The 18,547-nt window shown below is 41.5% G+C and overlaps 1 protein-coding gene across 2 annotated transcripts in view; it reads right to left on the bottom strand.

The window, feature by feature from the left end:
* Positions 1-1,798: 1,798 nt before the first annotated feature.
* TAMM41 (TAM41 mitochondrial translocator assembly and maintenance homolog) overlaps positions 1,799-18,547 on the bottom strand; it is a gene marked incomplete at its 3' end in the record, with an annotated part of 53,423 nt that continues 36,674 nt past the window's right edge. Inside the window, exon 8 of one of the 2 annotated variants that reach the window (XM_079795732.1) lies at positions 1,799-2,328. In XM_079795732.1, coding sequence (XP_079651858.1) covers positions 2,252-2,328 — 77 coding nt within the window. Of the gene's footprint in view, positions 2,329-11,245; positions 11,323-18,547 lie in introns of those variants that run through there. The other variant, XM_079795731.1, reaches the window with a different exon arrangement.

The following is an 18,547-nucleotide window of genomic DNA, read 5'->3' as shown; positions in this document are numbered from 1 at the left end:
GCCTCTCTCGGGCTCCATGGACTCTCTGCCGGCGTTGCACACTGGCTTTCTACTTTCCTTGTGCAACCGGCTCATCAGTCAGCGTGGGGTGGAGACATGGAGAAGGTTTATGAGTAGCCCTATAAAAATATGAGGGCTTTCCAAAAGCCTTTTAAAAGGCTCTGCCTGCTGATGGAAACTGCCAAACTTCTTTGCTCTTGGCTAGGATTATGTCAACTCAGTAACACTGGTTAGCCCAGACCCATCAGCTGCTCTGATTGGCTGCTGGTGACATAATATCATTTCCCGAAGGTGATTGGCGGGCCAGCTGCCAGGCCACTGAGCTGCAGGAAAGTGGGAGACATGAACAGAATAGCGCATGCTCAGTATGGGAACAGCCCGGGAAACAACCAATCAACATCTTTTAAAGCTTTGGGTCCGTGTTTTAAACAAAAATTAGGCCTTTAAGCTTGTGAAATCTCTGTACCTTCCCTGAGGTGCACCTGAGTTCCTTTGTGTTGCTTTTGCCTCCCCTAGCCCCAGGTGTGTGTCTCTCTCCCTAGAGACTTGCAGACAGGTGCTGACATGTCTGCCTCCACACCCAGTCCCCCCCTCACTCTGTCCAAACATGCTCTCTGGAGCCCTGAGGTGGGCAGCTAACTTCCCCCCTCTGCAGCCCAGGCCAGGCGGAGCACTCGGGTCCTTCCCTGCGCCAAGTGGCCACGATATCATATTAGCATCTCAAGCTGTGGCCTTGTGCAGCCGCAGGCACGCTCCTTCAGAAATTCTCCAAACAGGGCAAAGCCACAGCGGGAGGAATACACCTAACAGGAAACAAAAAGGTGCGGGCACAGGTGGGAGGGAAGTGTTTTCTTTAACAGGACCGGTAACTAGGGGTTGGGGACCGGCTCCCCTGGTGAGTCACTGCACATACTCTCCTCTTGGCTGGCAACCAAAGGAGAAGAGAACATATGCAGTAGTCGGTGGCCTCATGGGACAATGTGGGGCGTTTTAGAAAGGTTCCGGGTTTGCAGAAGAGAACAGCACAGCACAGCCTGCTAGGGAAGCTGCTGTGGGCTGGGATTCTGTTCCTGGCTCTCAGCAAACTTGCTGTGGAGTTTGGGGCTTCCTCTTTGAGTACCAGTTGCCTCATCTGTTGAATGGGGGAATATAACGCAATCTTATTTAGGCCTTTTCCAGCTCAGTTTTCCCCTCCTCATGGAACATGGTGTCTCAGGAGCTGGTGAAGTGTTCTGATGCCAAGAATATTACCCCTACCTGTCCTTTAGTAAGCCTCCTACTATGTGCCAGGGCTTTACATACATTAATGAGAATCTTGAGAATAATCCTGCCAAGAAGGTATTATATCTATCTTAAGAAGAGGAAGCAGTTTCCAAGAAATAAAGTAACTTGACCAATGTCACACAGCTAATGTTCTTTTTTTAAAAATCCTCAAACAAGGATATTTTTTCCATTGATTTTTTTTTTTTTTAGAGGAAGGAGGAGGAGAGAAACATGGATGTGAGAAAGACACATAGATCGTTTTCCTCTTGCACATGCCCCAACCGAGGCCAGAGACGTGCCCTGACCAGGAATCAAACCCGAGACCATTTGGTGTGTGGGCTGACTCTCTGACCACGGAGCAACACCAGCCAGCGCTGCACAGCTAATATTCTTGACTTAAATCCAGGTCTTTCTGACTTCAAAGTCTCCCAAATATGATTTTTTTTCTTTTTGATTTGCTTTTTAAAAAAGCTAATAACTAGTACTTTGTCAATTTTGTTTTTCCTCCCAACATTTTTACTTGATGACTTATAGTACTAGCAGAACATTCAAACCTATTGGCAAAAGGATATTGGAAATGAATGTCATGGAGACACTTGGAAGCTGGAACCTGAAGAGCTCAACAGTTTGTTTTCTCCATGAGCCAATATGCTTATGGCTGAGATTTTGTCATTTGTAACAGTATGCACAATTAATTAAACAGGAGTTTCTAGCCCAACCCGGATGCTAAACCATCAATATATTCTGAGCTAAATCATGGTTCACATAATGAGCAATAGAAATGCCAGTGTTTCATCATCTTCTGCAAAGGAAGCTGACTTTTGGGTGCTCTGCCGCCTAAAACAGGTTTGAGCAGCCTTGGTCTCCCACTCTATGAATGCACACTTTATGCGCAGGAAAACTTCCTGGACAAAACAGAGAAAGGGAAAGTTCTCTCACCACCTTAGGAGCCATAACCCTGGGGGTTGTTTTCTTCTCTTCCCCAGAATCAGAAAACGTTCTTCTCTTTATATGTGCACCTGGAAAGTTTTCCATCAAAACACGCTGACAGGCAAGCCCTTGACCCTGCCAACAAAAGCAGTGATTGAGTTCAGTGTGGCTATTAACTAGATGGCCAGGCTAGCACAAGATCAACTAGTTGTGCCATGGGCAGAGGAGGGAGCCCTTTCCATGAAGCAAACACATGCCGCAGGCCCAGGGGTGGAGCCTGCCATTGTCTGACTCCCAAGACTTCCCCTGACCTAACTTCTCTCCCTCGAGGTTGAGGCCTAGAATACTTTCCTTATTACTATCTCCAAATGACCTCCCAACATTCCCTGTGGGCTTTGGAGATCTGCTCACCATCTTCCTTTCTGTCACATTTCCTAACACTGTCCTGGAGATTGTCCATATCCACGTGAACAATTCACCCTTCAACTATGTTTTTTAGGATAGCATTACAATTTCCTCAAGGTGGCCAGGACCTGGCTGTTCTGTAGTCACATCTTTACTATGTAAACTGTTACAAAATTTAAGAGATATGTATGCTGAGAAGTTTTCAAATAAAATCACGCCAGTGTGCTGGTGGAAGTAACTCAATTCAGAACTGGATGTCATGATTATTTACTGAAGTAGGTGAGCTGGATCCTAAAGGTAACCATTTGAGCTTTTACTTTTTTATTTAGAGCTAATCTAGCTCTAAAAAGGGGTTGGAATCTCCAAAAAGGAGTTGAGGTGCTATTAGTGATGTCAGGATTAATATCACTGCAGTTTTACAAATAAGAAAACTGAATATTCGAATAAATGTTGTCCCCAAGATCACATAGTAATTTGCATAATGAACACTTGAACTTGAATCTAAGAGGTATATTGAGAAGAGCACAGTGCAAAATGGGAAAATTAATACCTACCTGGTAGGGTTATTGTAAGGAAAATGACATAACTTATGTTAAGTGTGTGATGGGGGGAGGAGGCAGAAGGTACTTAAGCAGTGCTATGTTTGCCCTCCTATCTTCAAATTCAGAGCTCTTTTCATTATACCACAAGGCCTCTTCCTCACAGAATTCATCAGAGAGGATATTATATGTAAGTTTTACAATGGATACAATACAAGTCATTTAATTTGAACCTCATGCCAACCCTTACAAGGTAGGTATTCTCCCCATTTTCCAGGAGAGGAAACCCAACTTCTTAGAGGATACATGATCTCCCAAGGCCACTCAGGTGATAAACAGTAGGGTTGGGTTTTGAACCCAGGTTTGACTATCCCAGAGGCCACACCTTTCCCATTAAATCACACAGTCACTTTCTGAGTTGATAATTAAGGTTCTAATAGCAATAAGCATAGAAAGAATATGTATATGTTATTTCCCCTAGATATGTTAATACTATGTAGAAATATTATTTTGAAACTGGAAAGTGGGAATGTTTTCCCTCTGTCCTGTGAATTAATAAGAAAGGCGAAACTGAGAAGGGTGTTAGCTATATAATAATAATACATATGTAATCATAAGAAAAATAACCATAAAGTTCACATATCAACCTGATGGAAACAACCTATATAGGTACATGTTTTAAAAATAAATGTATTTTAAATGTATAAACAAGTTAAACGTTTCTAAAATCCTTACTGCTTTTTTGGAAAAAATATCTGCATTTTTGTCTTGAATTAAAATTTCTTAAAAACATATGTTTGTTGTTCTAGTTAAATAAAATCATCAACAATGTTACTAGCACAAAAACAGACACACAGATCAAGGGAACAAAATAGAGAGGCCATAAATAAAACCAGGCGTACATGGTCAATTAATTTACAACACAGGACACAAGAATATACAATGGGGAAAGGAGAGTCTCTTTAATAAATGGTGCTGGGAAAACAGCAACATGCAAAATAATGAAACTGGACCCTTATCTTACACCATCCACAAAAAAATGAACTAAAATGGATTAAAGGCTTGAATGTAAGACCTGAAACCATAAAACTAGAAGAAAACATAGGTGATAAGCTTGTGACATCAGTCTTAGCAAAGATTTTTGGGATATGACACCAAAAGCAAAAGCAGCAAGCACAAAATTAAACAAGTGGACTACATCAGACAAAAAAGCTCCTGCACAGCAAAGGAAACTATCAACAAAATGAAAGGGCAACCTACTGTATGGGAGAAAATACTTGCAAATCATATATCTTATGGAGGGTAATATCCAAAATACATAAAGAACTCCTACAACTCAATAGCAAAATCGCCAAACAAACCCCAAAACCAAACAAACAATAAAACTCCAAAATACTCTGATTAAAGAATGAGCATGGGATCGGAATAGACATTTTTCCAAAGAAGAGATACAGATGGTCAATAGGTACATGAAAAGATGCCCAACATCACTAATCATCAGGGAAATTCAAATAAAAACTGCAATGAGATACCACCTCATACCTGTCAGAATGGCTATCATAAAAAAAAAAATCAACAAATAACAAGTATTGGTGAGATACTTTTCGAAAGAAGACAGAAGGAAGGCCAAGAGGCACATGAAAACATGCTCAAAGTCACTAATTATCCGAGAGACGCAAATCAAAACGACAATGCGTACCATCTCACACCTGTCAGAATGGCTATCATAAACAAATCAACAAACGACAAGTGTTGGTGAGGATGCGGAGAAAAAGGAATCCTCATGCACTGCTGGTGGGAATGCAGACTGGTGCAGCCACTGTGGAGAACAGTATGGAGTTTCCTCAAAAAAAAAACCTAAAAGTGGAACTCCCATTTGATCCAGTGATCCCACTTCTAGGAATATATCCCAAGAAACTAAAAACACCAATTAGAAAGGATACATGCACCCCTATGTTCATAGCAGCACAATTCACCATAGCTAAGATTTGGAAACAGCCTAAGTGCCCATCAGCAGATGAGTGGATTAAAAAACTATGGTACATCTACACAATGGAATACTACGCTGCGGTAAAAAAGGAGTTCTTACCATTTGCAGCAGCATGGATGGAAATGGAGAGCATTATGCTAAGTGAAATAAGCCAGTCAGAGAAAGATAAATATCACATGATCTGACTCATTTATGGAATATAATGAACAACATAAACTGATGAACAAAAACAGATCCAGAGACAGAGAAACATCGATCAGACCATCAAACCTCAGAGGAAAGGTAGGGGAGGGTGAGGGTAAGGGGGAGAGATCAACCAAAGGACTTGTATGCATACATATAAGCCTAACCAATGGACACAGACAACAGGGGGGTGAGGGAATGAGTGAGGGGGGGGATGGGAGGGTAATGGGGGGATAAGGACACATATGTAACACCTTAATCAATAAAGAAATTAAAAAAACAAAAACAAAAACCTCCAAGTATTGGTGAGGATGTGGAGAAAAAGGAACTCTTGTGCACTGCTGTGGAAATATAAGTTGATACAGCCATTATGGAAAACAGTATGGTGTTTCAAAAAATTAAAAATACAACTATCATATGATCCAGCAATTCTACTTCTGGGTGTTATATGAAGAAAACAAAAACACTCAAAAAGATATCTGCACCCCATGTTCAATGCAATAGCCAAGATATGAAAAAAACTTAAGTATTTGTTGACAGATGAAGGGATGAAGAAAATGTGTATATATACAATGGAATATTGTTCAACACTAAAAGAAAAATACAATCTTGCCATTTGCAACATGAATGGACCTTGAGGGAATTATGTTGAGTGAAATAAATCAAACAGAAAAAGACAAATACCATATGATCTCACTCATATGTGGAATCTCAAACAAAAACAAAAACAAAGCCAAGTTCATATAGAGAGAATATATTGGCGGTTGCCAGAGGCAGGAGGTTGGGGGTGGGCAAAATGGATGAAGGGAGTCAAAAAGTACAAACTTCCAGTTATGAAATAAGTAAGTTATGGGATGTAATATACAGCACGGTAACTATGGTTAATAACACTGTATTACATATGTGAACATTGCTAAGAGAGTAAATTTCAAAAGCTCTCATCACAAGAAAAAAAAATCTGTAACCATGTATGGTGACTGCTGTTAACTAGACTTACTGTGGTGATCATTTTGCAATATACACAAATATTGAATCATATTGTATACCTGAAACTAATATAATGTTGTATGTCAGTTCTGCCTCAATTAAAAAAACAAAACATCGACATCTCTTACATTTGTGCTAGTTGTGACTGTATGCCTAATTAAAATAGTGAAGATATTACCCCAAACCCTTCCCTAAGTTGCTGAGAAGGAATGGGTCGCCTCCCAGTAAATTCACAGTTATCTGCTTCAGTGAGCTTCAGATTCTGGAATAACTCCAGAATTTGAAAAAAAGATTATTGCTACATCTGGCCCTCCCCAAAAGGAAACCTTAAAATTATTTTTGAGTTAAGAAAGATGCATCATGAAGTTATGTTAAATAACTAGAGTATACTTAGAAAAGAAAAACTTCTATGGAATCTCCTGTGCTAGAGATCAAGCAGGGTCTAAATAAGTATTTAAATCACAATGTAAATGCATTTGATTTAAAAGTTCAATGAAGGTCTTTGAAGTAAGATATAGATTGGGACCCTACTCATTTGGTTTCAATCAGTTTTTCAATGTAATAAATGTGCAATTGGCCAAGGAACAGAGGTCAAAACCTCAAATCCCACAGGGCCGGGCAGGTAATGTAAACCAGAGGTTGGAGAGACGAGAGTATCCTCCCTTGTAAAACGAGGATAATAAAAATATACACCTCACAGTACTGTTATGAGGATTGAATTAGATAATGCCTGTGAAAAAGCATTCAGAGACATGTTTACAGCGATTAAGACTCTGCACAAATAGCAGCCATGGTTATTGTGTAATCTTCACCAACTGCTTTTTTGAATGACATTACGTCTTAATAAGTTACCCTTTCTTGAAACACCCACAATCTTTCTTCTTGCCCATCTGTGATGAAGCTAAGCATCTGACAAACAAAATAGCACAGCAGCACCTAAAAGAGAGAAGTAAAACAAAATTGGGATGTTTTTGCTTCATCATTTTCCTCAAAAAACTTTTGTGAGAGCTTACTGTGGGCAAGGCATGGTTGACTGGAACAAATAAACATAGTTCTTACCAGTTATCAAATGAAGAGAGAAACGCTTTCTTCCCACTTCAGAAAGAAACCAGTGTATGGTCTGTCTGAAAAGGTCCATGACAGCACTACCCAGTGGAGTCTAAATTGTTTAGTAGCATATTAAAAAAAAGTAAAAAGGAACAGGTGGAATTGGTATTAATATTACCTTTAATAATATACTTAGTCAATGTATCTGAAATATTATTTCAATATGCAATCAATATTAAAAATTATTAAGACATTCTACACTCATTTTTCCCATACTAAGTCTTCGAAATCTGGTGCGTATTCTACACTTACATCACACCTCAATTTGGACCAGTCATATTTCAAGGGCTCTATGGTCACATGTATCTAGTGGCCACCATATTGGGCAGCATAGATCAATAAGACCTTTGGAGAGAAATGCTAAAAAAGAAAAGGGTTAATATATTTGAATATTTGTCCTATATTACACGGGCTCTGAGGTTTTATAGCTGACAAAGGCCTGGAAAGCCCTTTTGACATCAGCACCATCCAGATTTCCCTCCAGACATGGAGCAGACATTCCTCCCGCTGCCAGGACTGTTGAAGGCTGATGGCTCACAGCTGAGCCCTTCTGTGGGACCTGCCACTGGCCAGAGGAAGTCACCTGGCTAAGGGTAGGCCCCACATCCAATGACCAGGTGTGGCCTCCAGGTCTTGCCTCAATTAGGACCATTCTGCAAGGCCACCCCAGTCCAGAGCTCCCCTGGAGGAACAGCTGAGGTCTCTTGCAGCTGCATCCCAGCCCAGTGTCCCCCTCTGCCTGATCCTGCTGCCCTTGCTTTCTTGAGAGTACACTCTGGTAAACCTCCTTCAGGCCGATCCCTTTCTCGGAATCTGTTTCCCAGGGAACCTACCTTAGACTTCTGTCCCCAGTGTTACGCTGTCTCAAGGGAAAGGACTGTATCAACAGACTGAGACTTCTGCCTGTCATACGTGCATAAGGACACCTAAGTCTGTGGGCCTTTTGCCAGAGGATGGGCTACATATCTGCAGCAAAGGAGGAAAACACGTAATCACTGCAAAGTCCCTCTTAGAAGTCCTTCCAGTTTTAGGGATCATAGCTGCTTCTCCAATTTCTATACAAGAATAGCAAAAAATTTGTCACTCAATATACAAATGAGATAAGACGGGTTATCACTATGGGCCCATCATTTTGGCCCTGCTTCCCTCAGCCCAGCCTGCACCCTCTTACAATCTGGGACCCCTCGGGGGATGTATGACTGCCAGTTTAGGCCTGATCCTGCAGGGATTGGGATCGGGCCTAAACTAGCAGTCGGACATCCCTCTCGCAATCCGGGACAGCTGGCTCCTAACAGCTCTCCTGACCGCCCCTAACCACTCTGCCTGCCTGCCTGATCGCCCCTAACTGCTCACCTGCCTGATTGCCCCTAACAGCCTCTGCCTTGGCCCCTGGCGCCGTGGCTTCATCCAAAAAAAAACACATCCGGAATGATATCTGGAAGGTCGTTTGGCTGTCCGGTCTAATGAGCATATTACACTTTTATTATTATAGATATAAGAGCTTGCTTCAGCTCTGCCCTCGCCACTGTGTGAGGATATGAGAAACAGCTCTCTGCAACCCAGTAGAGGGCTCTCACCAGAACCCAACCATACTTGCACTCTAATCACAGACTTCCAGGCTCCAGAACTGTCAGAAATAAGTTTCTGTTGTTTATAAGCCCAGTATGTAATACTCTGCTTTAGCAGTCTGAACTAAGGGTAATGAGAAATTCTTATTTTATCCTGTAAGTGGTGGGAAATCATTTTGGCTTCTTGAGGAAAAGCCTGACACAAAGAAACATAAAGGCTTATAGAAGAAAATAACAAAAATAATACAAAATAATGATAGTAGTGATAATCATTTACTGAATGGTAGTAGGCAGTGCCCTAGTACATAGGACACTTAGCTCACAGGATCCTCACAACAGCCAAAGAGACTTGTAATATTATCCCATTCCACAGTGAAACTGTTCAGAGGCTCAATAACTTGCCCAGAGTCCCATAGCTAGTCAATAGTGGAGCAGAGATTAAATACGGTTTGGTCATACCCTAAGCCTGTGCTCCTTTCACTATATATGAGGCTTTTAATTCGGTTCAAACGAGCGGAACCCAAAGGTAGAAAAAACAAGTACAAAAATATTGTTCAGATTTACAAAGGAACCGAAGGGTCTGCACTGGAGCACTGTATCATAGGAACAGTGTGAGGTGAAGAGACCATTTGAAGAAAAGAAAGACAAAGGTTGGACTGAAGAATCCGAGGTGAAGATCGAGGTGGACAAGACGGTTACCTCCCAACAGCCTCCCCCGTTTCCATCCAAGCATCTCCTCCTTCCCTGCAGCCCAGGGGCTCGAAGGGTGCCTGGTTCCATCCTTTGCCAGTTACTGGCTTAGGGATGGGCAGGCAACCCAATTAGGGCCCAGGAAACCAGACAGAGGCTGTTCTAAGAGGGCTTCTTCAAGGAACCCTCTGTTTCCCAAATGCAGATGGGGAAGCATATAGCCCTTGAAGTTGTTGCCAGCAGTTTCAGAATTAAGAGGGCAGCCAGCCTTGGTATGATGCCAACACGGCAAAGGGCAGAGAGAGGAGAGATGGAGAAACTGAGCTCTGGATGATTCTATTAACCTGCTGAATCAAACCAACTCTGAAGCCCACCACACCTCTGATTTTTCAGTTCTGTGAGCTAATGAGTCCTTTGTTGTTCGAGGCACTCTGCAATGGGTAACGGGAAGGCTCTGAAGGGGTCTAAGGCTCCTCCTCCAAGTCACTGCCAACACTTTCATGGAGAACACAGAGAAATGTAAAAAACCTAGATCCAGGAAAATGTTGATGCCACACTTGTGAGCTCTCACTGGAAACAACCAAGTGAACAGGATGGGGAGTAGGCAGAGAGAGCCAACCTTCCCCCCTCCCCCCACCCACTGCCCCGTCATCCCCAGGGCGGTATGTCCACAAGCATCACACAGTTCCCCAGGTCTCTGATGCTCACATACCAAAAAAATGCAGACCAGAGCTAAAGTTCTTATGAAAGCAGAACCCCAGTGGTTTTATATGTGAAGAGGATTCTTCTCTTCTCATGTTAAGTCCTCAAAAGGTATTTGGTTCTCCCCTACATAAGTATCTAACATCTAACATACATTTACAAAATCAAGTACAGTAAGTGTTCAATTAACATTGTCAAAAGGTTCTTAGAAGCTGCAACTTCAAGCAAAACAAGGCATAACAAAACCAATTGTATCCTAAGCTAATTGATAAACAAAAGTTAAGTTCCTACGACATGTTTCTAGTCATAAGAACATCACCAAACTTCTAAATAAAGACCCAAACTCTTCTAATATAAACACTGAAATAAATGTGAGCTATACACACATTTAAGAAAGATGAAGAAACACAAGATAATTATTTTCCAACCTGCTATTCCAGTCCCGGGTGGCGAGTGGCAGGAGCCTATCCTGGCAGCTCTGGGTGCAAGGCTGCAACACATCCTGGACAGGATTGTGCGCACACGTGCGCGCGCGTACACGCATACACACTCACACTCACACTCACTCAGACTGAGACAATTTAGACTTGCCGATGAACCTCACATGCACATCTCTGGGATGTGGAAGAAAACCAGAATATCCAGAGGAAACCCACATAGACATGGGGAGAATGTGCAAACTCTACACAGGAATCGATTCTTTCCACCCTCATCAACGCTATAACGAAAGGACATTAGAAAGAAATAATGTTATTTGAGGACTTGCTGTATTATGCAAACGAAGGTATCTTAAAATTCAAGCAATGAGTCAAAGTAACAAATACTGTTTTGTCAAAAAGGAACCCTTTATTAATCTATATATGTATAAAAACCAAGCAAAATCAGAATGTTTTCCTCAGCCATCCTTTCCACATTTTATGCAGTTTTCGTGAACTATAAACCAACGATTTCTTCATGCCTAAAAGATAAAAGAAGAGACAGTGAGAAAACTGAGGCTTCCTGAGTGGATACTCATCTATAGGTTTTATGATACTCAGACCAGAGACTTGTCTTTAGAGTAGAGCAGTGATGGGCTGACCATGTCTAGGAGATCCTGAAAGCCAAGGGTTACTAATGTGATCAATGTGAGGGGAAAAGATTGTCATTTAGGATTAAAATGGTGGCATGATGTCAAAGGTACCTGAGTTTCTGGGGTAAGTGAAATCTTTTGAGATACAAGCACCCTGACAGCCTTTGAATTTAGTAGTTGTTAAAAAGAAAGAAAAAGGAAGAACAAAGACAAGATCTGTATGTAAATGGGCATCCCTGGTCCCTTTCTAAAACCCAATCCTGCATCCAACCAACCCCACCTCGCTGCTTCGGTCACTGGGTGTGCCACTGCCCAGAGTGCATGTTGTTTCCATCACTTTCTGCTGCGTAGAGCTCAAATCCCCTTTCAGATTTCTTCTCTAGAAGTGCCTTCCTTGACTCCTCAGGCCAGTTCAGACTGCTCCTCCTAGACCAGGGGTGGGGAACCTTTATTCTACCAAGGACCATTTGGATATTTATAACATTATTCACAAGCCATACACAATTATCAACTTAAAAACTAGCCTGCTATATTTGGCCAAACCTTTACTTAACTCACCCCTAATGGCCTGATAGGCCCAGACCAAATGATTTTGCAGGCCTTTATACGGTCCATGGGCCAGATATTCCCCACCCCTATCTTAGACCCACACCACCTTGCTGGTGTACAGCACAGCACTCACCCCACTGTACACTGCTTAGGAACAGGTTTATTAATCTCTTCCTCGGCCTAGATTGGGAGTTCCTTGAAGACAAGGACCTTGTCCTATTCATCCTTGTCTCCCCATCACCTAGTATAGTGTCCAGCACATAGTAGGCACTTGGTAAATGCTTTTGAAATGACAGAACAGATGTACCTCATTCAGATAGCTGATCTCCCAACACCCTCTATCTACTTAATCACAAGTACCAGATAAAACCGGAGAAGCTCTCTGGGGAGCTTACGGGAAAGAAGTAAAGTGGGATAGAGTAAGTGGGGTGTTATTTGTCTGTCAGATCTGATAGGATCCTATTTGCACACAGTATTATGGACTCAACTTCCTTTGTGTTGAAAATGAGATCATTTAGTCCGTGTTTCAGGGTGTGGCTCAAAGATCCAACTAGTCTTTTTCACCATGGGATACAAACTGTGGTCTGTGCTGCGAGTATGAAATGCCCACCCCTGGCGGTGCACTTTGTAAGCTCTGCCGATGAGGTAACAGGATTAGTTCCAGAGACTCCGAACACTTGGGTACGTGTGATCTCTTGAAAATACCTGGCCATGTTACTGGTAAGCTGCTTAGTCCACTAAGGACCTTGTAAGAGGCTACTGTAGATAGTGGCAGATTATAAGGCAAGGTCCCTGAAAAATCATTAGTAAATACTTCAAGAAACTCTGGCCTGGCTTGTCCACTGACTGACTACTTGCAAACTGACACAGCCTCGTCAAGAAACTCAGAGCTCCTTCCTTGGCCTCCACCCCTGTAATTTCTCCCTGGAGCAACCACTCTGGTAAACCTCACCCACTTGAGCATTGAGACTGGAAAGCTCTTACATAAGGTGCTTTTTAAAATTCCAGCCAGAACCAATCAAGACACTAAGCAGAATACAGGTAGTTGCATATGATAAGGTTCAATACAGCAACCCCAGGGCACTGAGTCAGAGCTAGAGGAAGATGCATCGACTATGATAAGTCCCAGTTCAACTTTAAAAACTTACTCACAGACTCCTTGGAGCTTAACACTTAAAGTAAATACATAAAGTACATCATAGATACCATGTAGCTTTTTTTTTTTTTTTTGGCTGCTAGTCCATAAAGCCTCCCTTAATTAAAACCGTCTCTGCCTTCAATGGCTCTCAGAAAGACTGCAGCAGGGAACGGTGTTACAAAGAGCAATGGAATAGCAGTCAAGAGGTCTGAATTCTAGTTCTAGTTGGGCCACAAACTTACAGTGTAACTCCCCCTCTCTGGCCTTGACTTCCTCATCTGCACAACGATTGGCTTAGACTAGGTTAGAGGTGTCTAAGAAGGGCCCCTGGACAGACTTCATCTCCCTGTGAACTCTTTGAAACTGTCACCGTTTACTGTGTAGATACACGTGTACTTCTGTGCAGAAGGTCCAAAGTTTTAGCCAGATTTTTATAGAAAGTCAGAATTTGCAAAAGGGTAAGAACCAATAGATCAGAATAAAGGGTCCTTTCTGCCTCAATATTCTAATTGCAACAAAAGTGGAGAACTTAAATTTCATGAACGTAGAATAGGCCAAATTTCCTAAACAGGACACAAAAAGTTGCTAACAATAAAGGACAAAATGGATAAATTTGAATACGTAAAATTAAAGGCCCTGGCCAGGTAACTCAGTTGATTAGAGCATCGTCCCAATACACTAAGATTGCAGGTTTGATCCCTGGTCAGAGCACATATAGGAAGTAACCAGTAAATGCATAAATATGTGGAACAACAAATTGATGTTTCTCTCTAAAATAAACTAAAAACAAACAAAAGTAATAAAAAAATGAAAAGAAAAAGACACATAATATCAAGTCTTTGCCCAGGAAGTGCTGCAATAGGAACTCTACTAGTGGGAGTATAATTTGAACAATTGTTTGGTCGATACCACAGTTAAACATAAACACACTTTATGATCTAGTAATTCTACCCCTAAGTTTGTACCTAACAGAAATGCATAAATATGTTCATCAAAAGATAGGCACAAAACCAGCAGCACTACTTGTAATAGCCCCAAACTGGACACAGCTCAAGAAGCCATCAACAGTAGAGTGAAGAAATTGTGTATATTCACACAATGATCTGGATACAATGAGAATAAATGAACTACTGCTAGTCCCCACACCATGATGAATCTCACTGATGTTATGAGGAGTGGAAGACACAAGAGAGTACATATTCATATATAAAGTTTGAAAATGGGCTAAACAGAAGCATGGCAATAGAGGTCAAGGTAGTAGTTAAGTTACTCTTGGAGAAGTAGTGGCTGTGACTGGTAAAGGGGGTTTCTAGGACTGGTACTGTTTTATTTCTTCATCTGGGCACTATGTTCATGAGTGTGTTCACTTTACGAAAATTAGTTTATGATTTGTGCACTTTTCTGGATATATGGAGATTTTCCATACTACCAGAAGATCTAGAATCTGTCATTTATCCAGTCACTGTAATATACTGAATGAATATTGATTGTGCACCTATATAAGACACTGAGTGAGTTGTTGGGGATACTGGTATGAATAGCAGTTATGGTCTCTGTCCTCATAGAGTTCACAATCTATAGAATTCTACTTGGCCTACATTAGCTTACTTTTAGTTTCTGCTTCCTTTCTTTAAAAAAGGATGGTGATTTAGGAAGTCTGCATTTAGAAAGTGTCTTGAGGGAAGACAGCCTCGTAGGAGAGAAATTTTACTCTAAGACCCATCACTATTGTCTTTGCTCCTTCTTCAATGTATAAAAATGCAACATTTCTTTAAATATATCTTCTTCAGACAGATTCTTATTTACCTAAAGCTAGCCATTATGAATTCTGATTAGTATCTAAAGTCAGGATTTTATTTTGGAAGGATACAGAAATCTATTTCAATATATGGCTCTTAAGGTTTTTCTTCTGTTGATTTCCAGCTTGTGTTACATGACCTACAGCAACGTTACTACAAATGTAAGACTACAAACTGCCTATGTGACCTTGTATTGATGGGTCCAATGACAAACAAAATTCTTTAGGAAACAATGTGAGGCAGAGATATGAGTAGGTTGTGAGGTGTCTCTACCTTCCCATAATTCTATACTTCAGATCTTTAGGAGAGAAAATCAGTAAGCCCTCAACATTCTTCCAATTAACTTCCAACATAGTTAGAGATATATCTACAAAGAATATCTCTCTTGAAGCAGAAAATACAACTTATTTTTTAAAATTTCAAGTTTAAATGATAAGCACATTATCAGGAAAAATTTTTAACTATTATTATGTGTTCTTATTTAAATATGTAGGTACCCAAAAAATGGAATAAATGTTTTAGTTATAAGAAACCAGAAGCAGAGAACAACGAATGATCCATTCTATTGTGTTCCAGGAAAGGGCTGGTTAGAATCAATCGAGGCATGCCAGAATCTTTTTAAGAACAAAACTAAACCTGTCTTGTTAATTCAGCTGAATCTTTTGAAGCTAGAGAAGTACATAGGCGCCTGTCCCCAGAGTGAATTCTGACTGACCAGAAAGTCAGGTGGGAAAAAATAAAGCAAGATTTCCAAAATTAAACTTCATTATCCCCTCCCAACCTTCCTCACCTCCTAAAATGGCACCACCGCCCGAGCTGGTTTGGCTCAGTGGACAGAGCATCGGCCTGTGGACTGAAGGGTCCTGGGTTCAATTCTGGTCAAGGGCACATGCCAAGATTGTGGCTCGAACACCAGTGGGGGTCATGCAGAAGGCAGCCGATCAATGATAATACTCTCATCACTGATGTTTCTATCTGTCTCTTTCTCTTTCTCTCTCTCCCCCTCTCTCTGAAATCAACACAAACAAACAAACAAATAAAATGGCACCACCATCTTACTGCTTCTCACACCCAAAACCTGGGAGTTCCTGTGACTCCTCTCTCTCCCTCCCTTTCCATGTCCCTCCACTCACCAAGACCTGGCAATCTGCCTTCTAAGTATTGCTGGCATCTCATCTCTCTGCCTCTCCTGCAATGACTTCAGTTCAGGCTGCCACGATTCCTCACCTGGCTGGCTGCAACCATATCTAACCAGTTTCCCAAGCAATAGCTTTATCTCCCTTCAATCTGTTCTCAGTTCTCTAATGGCCTTTCTATAGTCCCTCTGCCCTCAAAAGAAACTCTGAATTCCCTTTCATGGCCTTTAAGGGCTTCCCTTGTCTGGCTCCTGCTTACTTCTCAGTCTAATCTCTAAATCCCACACCCCCTCCCCATTTCTCTTCCAGTTCCCACACCAGAACACTCAGACAGTTCCACTTCTCTCTAAACAGATTAGAAACATAAAAGACTGCTACTGCTCAGAATATGACAGTTTGCTTAGCTGGTCTCTGTTACTCGTACGAGATGAGATGTCGTCTGCTGCTACTATGAAAGGAGTAGGCAAGTATTAGGAGGCTAAACAGTCTTTTGATACTCCTGAGCTGGCTAGCTCCAGCTGCTGATCTGCCAGGGTTGCAGGCTTAATCCCAGGTAGGGGGCATGCAGGAGGCAGCCGAATGGTATTTCTCTCTCACACAGATGTTTCTCTCTCTCTCAAATCAATTAAAACATTTTTTTTTAAGTATGATGGGGAAAAAAAAAGGTATCTGCTTTTGAACCTTCCTTTTTTGTTCCCATATGAGCAGGATGATGCAAAGAAGCAGAGTGATAATGGCGACAAAGGAATAAAATCTCAATCAAATACATTGGGGTTTTCTCATCCTGCAGATCATACATCAGCTGTCTGAAAACTGAATAGAGATAGAACTTTAGAGATTTAGGGGAGACAGCCCTAGCAAAAGCAAGGCAGAACAACAGCTATGACTGCAACAAGAGGACTTCTAAAGAACAAAGTGCAGGAGGGAGGTTCTGAAGCTTGCTGTGAAGTTAGAGGGAAAACAAACAGGCAGATCGGCCACTCAGTTCCTTTACTCCAGCTGGAGGCCTGGTCAAGGGACTAATGCTATTGGAATATGACAGTGAAAAGAGCCATGTTCTAAAGAGAGGTCAGGAAACGTTTAGGTAATGATACCAAAAGAAAAAAAAACACACACACAAAAAAACTTGGCACAGTACTAGATGTTTTTACATATTTAAGATATAATTTTTATAACCTGGCAAGGCAGGTATAATTATCCCCATGAAATTACAACTCAGAAAAATTAGGTAACTTGCCTAAGTCACAGTAGTTAGGTTGGAATTTGAACCCTAGTCTCAGGGGCTCACAAACCCCTGCTCTTGGCCTGGACCGCCTTCATCAGCCCACAACCATCATAAACCAGACAAGCCAGATCATAAGGTAAGTAAACCTCTAGACTCTGAATGGATGCTCATCACTTCCCACAATTTCTGCAACCTCAGTGCAGGTTATAGACATTCTGACACTCTGGACTTCGTCAATCCCATGCGGTATCTTTAGAAGGAAAAGGGAAACAAGCAGTAAGCACGCAGGGAGAACCTGCAATGGGTGCTCACTCCAAGGCCACAAGGAAATCTGGGCTGTGTTGTGAGGTGTTACCCACTGCCCTCTGCTGGTCACTGGAAAGAACGAGTGGGAAGAGGACCAAAGAGTCATTTTAGCTTGAAATATGATTCATTTTTAAAAACCTTTTCTTAGAGTAAAATTCAAACTTACGAAAGAATAGTACACTATGTCTCAATGTATCTTCATCCAGCTTCAAAAATGTATCAAGTCATGACCAATCCTGTGTCATCTACTGTTTACCCACTTCCCTCCACTGTTTTATTTTGAAGCAAATCTCAGACATCCTGTCTTTTCATCTAAATATTTTAGCATGTATTTCTACATGAAAAGGAATTTTTTAAAACCCCATAATACAACAACAGGTAATAAATAATGTAGTAATTCCTTATAGCACGGGAAGCCTCCCTAAAAAAGGAAAAGAAACAAAAACCCCTCAAAACATTCAGCCTCCCCCAATGAGGATTATAGAAAGGGAGTTGCAATCATGTAAAACACAGAACCACCCAAACAAACAAATGCACCTCATATTCTCATATTCAGCCTTGCCAGGGTAAGCACAGCAGAAACACAGATTAAATAAGTAACTTAACTGAAAATGCAAAGCTATGTACCCGAGTGGCAGAAATATCGTCAGCTGAGTAGATCTGGCACACATACTCTTTCCTGACTCTGAATGAATCTTTCCAAAGACTCAGGAGGGCCACACAGTGTCCTTGGGGCCAAACACTCAGCTGTGTATCCAGGAGGCTGGGGTGAGATGCTGAGATGTGTGAACACACCAGCTCCCTGGCAATCTCAACCCACGGATCAGAATCAGGCTGAAAGACCACTCCCGTCTTTGTGTTACCTCTGAGCCATTTATGCACTGGTACTACTGCAAATTTCTATTTACATGTCTGTCTCTCTTTCTAGACTATGAACTTCTTGAAGGCAGGAGAGAGTGTT

The sequence above is a fragment of the Cnephaeus nilssonii genome (assembly GCF_951640355.1).
Source record: "Cnephaeus nilssonii genome assembly, chromosome: 17".
NCBI classification, from domain to species: domain Eukaryota; kingdom Metazoa; phylum Chordata; class Mammalia; order Chiroptera; family Vespertilionidae; genus Cnephaeus; species Cnephaeus nilssonii.
This window is presented reverse-complemented; position numbering and strand designations above follow the sequence as displayed.